Genomic DNA, 7,314 nt, shown 5'->3' on the forward strand with positions numbered 1-7,314 from the left:
ATAGCTTGAGACTCTGTCTCAAAAAAAAAAAAAAAAAAAACCTAAGTTCTAGTAAGACATCAAAGTCAAGTACACTAATCACAAACTAAGCAAGAAATTTACTTCAAAACAGGAACAGCTCCAGTTACAACTGTCGATTATAAAAAAGTAACAGCTGCAATTAACACAGTGCATGTTTATTCTTCACTAGTCCAAGAATCTAGCAGAATATTTGAACAGAAAAAGTAGAGCGCTACATCACAATTCTTTTACCTAATGCATGCTTTAAAAAAAACAAAGTTCTTTACCTGTATGGGTTCTGAGATGAATGTTGAGGTAATAATTTGAACGGAAAAACTTTCCACAGTAACTACACTCTCTTGAGGAGGTGAGATGCTTTATTTTTCCTCCATCGTCATTTTTATCTTAAACAAAACAAACAAAACATATTTTAATTAGACAGCTGAAGTACATGTGTAAGATGTGCTGAATCAAATAGTCTTGATATAAGTGTACTGGAAAGAATTGTTTTCTTAGTATTAATGTAGCAAAGGCAGGCTGCAAACACACCAAATGCTGGTTTGAAACTGTCTAAAGTTTTATAACATGCGTGCCTTTTTTTATTTTTTATTTTCTGGGTGTAGCAAAGTACACTATTAAAGCTTCAGTTCTTTGTTAGCTTTTATCACTAGAAAGAACATTTAGCAGAGTGAACTGCACAGGCCACCTCCGTGCTCTCACTGCCTCTGGGCCAGGAGCTTCTGGAGGGCTGGAGGTGGTTGCACCCCCTTCTTCAGAGTGACTTAGAAAAGTGTGCCAGTTTAAACCGCCAATTCCCCCAACGGTCACCAGGGTGTGGGAAAACCACCTTTTCATTTCAAGATTAAATCAGTTACCACTAGAGGGTAGCAAGCACAGCTTAATCTTCAACGGAAAAGGAAGTTGGACCTTGGGCCAATGTAGGAAAGTTTGTCAAAATTTTAGCTAAGTTCTGGGAAGCAGAAGTATTCCCCACAAGCACTCGTGTTGGCAAAACTTATCTGACAACTCAAAAATCTGTCCCCAGACGACCATATGTAGGGTGTAAAGCTTCAGCCCCGGCGGGAGGGAAGGTTAGGACAGGGTGCAGTAGCACTGTCTGTCCCTTGTGGACATGACAGAGGGTGATCAGACGCGCGCACACACACCAGTGCCTTCCAAAAGATGATCAGATGTGTAGCAATTAAAACACCCCTCCCCAAGATGAGTAAGTTGTGATCAGCATCCCCTGTTGTAAATCATACAACATTATGATTCGGATAACTACAAGCAAAGTCTGGCCCTGTCTTAAAAGTTTGATGTGATTAAACTGGTCATACGGCCTTGCAAAACTGTTATGTCCAATTAAACGGCCTCTTCTCTTCCCTCCTCCTCCCGTATTTCTGCACTCCAGACTGTAGCTTACTAATTTGAAAAAGTAGCTTAGAAGAACTCAGTGCACCTGTGAGTATAACAAAGTCAGGCCTGTGCAGTCTCTGTTCTCCCTAGACTCCCCTCTGAGGAAGCATGTATCTACTTTTAAAACAGAGATAAGCCTTAATCTAAAAAAGTGTCATAAAAACTTTTAAAAATAAATTACTTAGTTTTATGATCGTAAAAATCAAAAAAGGCCAAGATAGTACAGAAGATAAACCTCGACCAGAAGACCGTGTAATAATATACATTTAGGAAAATCAATTTCCAAAATACAGAAGGTTTCCTACAATCATCACGCCCAACGAGGCAGCTGGGTCTACACCTTGTTGCAATTTCCTACTTCCAACCATGTGTCAGAATGTATGGTATGTTGCATCATATCCAAAAAGCTATGAAGTGCCTTTATTTTACAACAAAAGACATGACATTTCCACACGTCCCTGGCTCCTGCTCTTTCAACATCACCTGACTTTACAGTGTGCATTAAAGGAGTATCAACTGTTGACCAATGGGCTGCTGAAATTCTCCTTGGGAGGTGAAAGACAAGAACTGATGAAGCAACATATAATCGGTCACAAAACAAGGTAGTGGCAGAACCAGAACCAAATGCCAGGCTGGGGCACCCCCACCCATGAAGGGTGTTCTCCCTGCCCTGTACACCGGCCACCCACTAGGGACTGGTGGTTTCCTTGCTTTAAGGTTATTACACCAGTACAGCACTGGTGACAGCAGAAATCACTGTGCTTACAGCCTTTTTAAGGATGTCATTGAGACTTCATGCATTTTCCAGATTTCTAAAAACTGAAGATGCTAACTTCTTAGTTTCCTATATCCCAAGAAACTCAAAGCATTCCAAATATTTGACATAAAACTACTGCTCTCATATCACATGATCTGAAAAAGAACAGAGCACTGACTTTCAGTAGGTTAACAGTCCAAAATGTTGTCTGGTCAAAGTGATAACCAGGCTGGGCGCAGTGGCTCACACTGTAACCCAGCACTTTAGAAGGCCCAGGCAGGAGGATCACTAGAGCCCAGGAGTTGAGGGACCACCCTAAGCCACAAAGGGTCTGCACGTCTATTTAAAAAAAAAAAATTGGCTCGGCGCCTGTGGCTCAAGCGGCTAAGGCGCCAGCCACATACACCTAAGGTGGTGGGTTCGAATCCCCAGCCTGGGCCCACCAAATGATGGCTGCAACTAAAAAAAAAAAAATGGCCGGGTGCTGTGGCAGGTGCCTGTGGTCCCAGCTACTTGGGAGGCTGAAGCAGAAGACTCGCTTGAGCCCAGTAGTTGGAGGTTGCTATGAGCTGTGATGCCATGGCACTCTACCCAGGGGGATAGCTTGAGGCTCCGTCTCAAAAAATAAAAATAAAAATAAAAATAAAAAATTACAGCCAGGAGTTGTGGCAGGCACCTGTAGTCCCAGCTTCTTGGGAGACTTAAGGCCAGAGAATTGCATAAGCCCAAGAGTTTGACATTGCTGTGAGCTGTGACAGCACAGCACTCAACCAAGGGCAACACAGTGAAACTCTGCCTCAAAATAAATAAAATAAATAAATAAATAAAATAGCCAGGTGTTGTGGCGGGTGCCTGTAGTCCCAGCTACTTAGGAGACTGAGGGAAGAGAATTGCTTGACTCCAAGAGTTTGAGGTTGCTGTGAGCTGTGATGCCACTGCACTCTACCAATGGAGACAGAGTGAGACTCTGTCTCCTAAAAATTAAAAAAATTTTTTAAAATGAGAGAAAAATTAGCCAGGTATGGTGGTGTACTCCATGAGGCTGAGGCAGGAGGATCACCTGAGCCCAGGAATTTGAGGTCACAAAGAGCTGTAAGCTCAACCCTACATTCCAGGTGAGGCAACAACAAATTCATTAGGGGTCTCAGACTTTGTAAAACTTTAAACACACAGTAAAGTTAGGCTGAAAGGATGAGAAGGAGGCATTTGTTTTAATCAAAAACCACTTTCATAAATCATAATGTTTCTGAGACCAATTCCTGCTCCCATCATTCACTTGTTGATTACTCCTGCACATGAGGGTTTTTAAAACTGTTTTTAAGCAGCAGAATCCTTTATTCAAACAAAATAGTAAACAGATATGAGCTCTGCTTGCAGTGAGGATGGCAAAAGCCCAAACACAGGTGGAGCCTGCTGCCCCGCACCGCGCCCACCAGGGCTCGGGATCGATACACCAGCACATCTTCAGTGACAGTTCCACGAGCAGGTGGCATTTCTTAAAAATATCATTATTCACATTTCCTGTACTTTAGGGACAAATTGTTAATGGACACTAGTTTCCCAAACATTAAGCATGAGATATCAGCCTGCACCACATGGCTTCTCTAATAACATTTTTTTTTTCTAATAATATTCTTATTCTAGTTGACAATCATTCCCAGTACCTTTTGTGACCACTAGAAAACTCATTTGGAATAAACATAGGAGAACTGGACCTCCATAAGACAAGGGAGTTAATTGTGAATAAGGATAGCTTGTTTTTACAGAAAGGATCTGCAATGCCAAGAAAAACTTTAAAGTAAAATTTCTTGATCTTATCAATAATCAGATAATTATCAGAGAATCCTTGCTGAGGGCACTGTCCTGTGCCCCACAGATGTTTAGCAGTGTCCCACGGCATGTCAGCTGTGTGTCCAACATTCACACCACTGCACAGCGGTGACAACCAAAAACATCTCCAGACACTGCTAGATGTCAACTGGGGCACAGTCGTCCTAGTTGGGAAACACTACTTTACGCTGATGGACAAGTTACAAAAATACGTGTTGGGAGCAAAACATAAAAATCATGCAATTTTCAAAACAAGGAGAAAATGTGATGGGCCTTTTAACTCAATCGTTCTTATAGAAATGAGAAAACTGAGGCCCTGAGAGGCTAAGCACCTTCCAGAGTGCTACCAAGAAGGGCCTGGACTTCACCCTAGTTCTCCAAGCCCCCTCCCCACCAGCATTGTATGGGATGAGGTGGATGGCGGCATTAACAGAGCAACTTACCCAGATGGAGCCCTTCGGGAAGCCCGTCCTCAGATCCATCTTCAGAACCTCCTTCCCCTCGATCAGCAGCTCCATTCTCCTCCAGCGTGGTGGAGAGGTCGGGAGAGCACGTCCCAGGCTGCCTCCCATCCACAGACGTGGTGGGCGACTCCGTGCCCACCCGCCTGTCCTTCTTGTGCACCCTGGAGTGTAAGACCAGCTGGTGGTAGGTTCTGAAGGCTTTGCCGCACTCGGAGCAATGCGTTGGCTTCTCTTTGTTACTGAGCAACTTGGGGTCCGCATCTACAGAAGGCACTTCACTGGCGGAGTGTCTGGACTTCTCCTTGTCTTGCGAGAGGCCTGTACAGCTGCTTTTATTTGTTTTGGACTTTCCAGAACCTTCCGAATGGCTTTTAGTCACACTCCAAATTTCTCCAAGCTCTTTTTCTGAACTCGAGTCATCGTTGTCGGTGCTGCCTTCTTGCCCCGACTCCTTCACTTCCTCCTGGCCGATGGCGACCTTGCCTTTGGTCGCCAGCTGCCAGGCCTGGTAGGTGGTGAAAGGATCGAGCTGAGGTATCCACTTCACGAGCTTTGTCGTGGTTTCCGGGTGAGATTTTGGTCTTAAGTTTAAAAACTGCAGGAACTCTTCCCGTGGAGCCGGCATCCCCTCTCGCTGAAAGTCTGTCTGTGGACTGCTGGGGCCGGAAGCAGTTTTTTTGGTGTGCATCTTGCTGTGCTCAATTAGACTTTCTTTATTTGGAAATAGGAAGCCACAAACCATGCAGATTTTGTAAGGAGAGGAGACGCTCTCAGCTGCGTGTGCCTGCACCACCTCGTTGATTGTGACTGGACTCTCCAGGCCTTGCTGCAGTTTGTTCCTGGCCCCGGACTTGCCGTTGTGTGTCCGCATGTGATTTTTTAGAAACCAGGGCTCCTTGAATCTTCTCCCACACATGGTGCACCCGTAAGTGAAAGAGTCCTTGTGTTTCTTCATGTGGATCTCAACATCAAAGGCCACTCGGAAGGTCTGCCCACAGACCTCACAGCTAAACTCTTCATTCTCTTTGCCGCTCTTGTCCTTTGGAGGTTCAGTTCGCACTTGACTTTTATCAAGTGGACTCAGATACTCCGCTTCGACGCGCAGAACTGCCGGCTCACACAGGGTGGGCCGATGCTGCATCAGGACGTGCTTGTTCAGGTCCTCCGAGTGCGTGAAGCTCTGACTGCAGAACATGCAGTCCAGCGGCATGTAGCCCTCCAGCTGGATGACACTCTTCTCCTGCGAAGCTCTGAAGGGAACAGCGGGACTCCCCTTCATGGACACAGCATCGTCTATCTCCATCTGCGTGCCAAGGGAACTGCCGATCACTTCTGGCCCGTCCATGTACACTAAGAGGGACTGGGTCGGCATGGTTCCTGTCACTCTAGATTTTACAAAAAAGCAAGACTCTTGAACTTTTGTAGGGGGGATTTCCGGAGTTGGAATAAGGCCACTTGTAAGACTTGTCACTCACACCTCCAGCAGCCCTGGGCTTCAAAACTAGAGCAAATATTTATTATAAAAGTTCAAAACAAAGTATGTAGTCTTCTAACTTATCTTCAGAAGTTTTAGGAAGCTCAGTGATAGTGTCACTGGTTCTTTCCGCAAAGCCTACAGACTCCCCAATGCTTGGATTCCAATATGAATCAGCACAAAGCGTTCGTTTTTCTTTGTCTCCATTCAGTGAGTGATTCAACTGAACAAGAAGTCAATCCCAGCAACCTGGCAGCCAGGGATTTCCAAAGCCTAAAGGAAACAAAATAGAAAACAGTTAGCTACACGCGGAGAAGGCTGGCGAGGAAGATTCGGGGCTCTTTCCACAGCACAGAAGGAGGCTAATTCAGTTCCTTCACTTTTAACGGACATGCATCCTGATCACCACGCGTGTTAATTAAATCACTGGCATTTTACTCAGTCAGTACACTTATTGTATCAGAATTTTTTTTTTTTTAGCATTTTATTTTATTTTATTGCTGTTTTTGGCCGGGGCTGGGTTTGAACCCGCCACCTCTGACATATGGGATCGGCACCCTACCCTTTTGAGCCACAGGCACCGCCCTTATATCAGAATTTCATCCAGTTAAACTTCAAACACGGCACTTCACTGATTTAAATCTAAAATGTCAAGTTTCCGGGCAGAAGTTGTTAAATTTGGTTGAATATATTTTAAATGCTACTAAAATGTATGTGTGTACCTTATAAAAAGCCTTCTCCATCTAAAGCCTCTAAGACTGGTTCTCAACCTTCCTAATGCTGCAGCCCTTTAATACAGTTCGACCCACAGGTTGAGAACCGCTGCTCTAATTGTGAAAAGACAACAAAATTAAACCAGGTAAAATTTTAAAAGCCAGTGCTTAAAACTGTTTTATATATAAACAAATCTATATACAGAAAGGCCCCAAAGCATACCAGCAGTACACATTCAGAGCCCAACAACAGAAAACACACACAAACAGCACCCTTGCCCCACTCAAGAAACATGAGGCACCTCAGAATTCAAGGGGTCCTTGATATATTACGGTTTGCTGGATATTCTAAACCTCAACCCACCACCCAAATCCCAGTTGCTTCCAACAACTTTGTGCCTTCAGTAAGCGCTAGGCAAGACTTCCTAGTCCAAACAACAAACAAGGAAAGAGATACACAAAGGTAACACAAAAGTACTTCTGAACGCACACATTTAAGTCAAAATCCTCACGCAGCTGAGCCAACGTGGCCTCATCTTTCATCCGAAAATGAGGCATCCCCAGCCCGGACCCGCCAAACAACAATAACGGCTGCAACCAAAAAATAGCCGGGCGTTGTGGCGGTCGCCTGTGGTCCTAGCTACTTGGGAGGCAGAGGCA

At 44.6% G+C, this 7,314-nt stretch overlaps 1 protein-coding gene across 1 annotated transcript in view; it reads right to left on the reverse strand.

The window, feature by feature from the left end:
- ZNF217 (zinc finger protein 217) overlaps positions 1-7,314 on the reverse strand; it is a 27,878-nt gene that overhangs the window by 9,953 nt on the left and 10,611 nt on the right. The window contains exons 2-3 of the mRNA XM_012803979.2: positions 4,447-6,214; positions 288-404 (exon numbers count right to left, since the gene is read on the reverse strand). Coding sequence (XP_012659433.1) covers positions 288-404; positions 4,447-5,839 — 1,510 coding nt within the window. The 5' untranslated portion in view covers positions 5,840-6,214. The remainder of the gene's footprint in view (positions 1-287; positions 405-4,446; positions 6,215-7,314) is intronic.

This window comes from Otolemur garnettii, unplaced genomic scaffold, assembly GCF_000181295.1.
Source record: "Otolemur garnettii isolate 467f Iridium unplaced genomic scaffold, OtoGar3 scaffold00023, whole genome shotgun sequence".
In the NCBI taxonomy this organism is placed as follows: domain Eukaryota; kingdom Metazoa; phylum Chordata; class Mammalia; order Primates; family Galagidae; genus Otolemur; species Otolemur garnettii.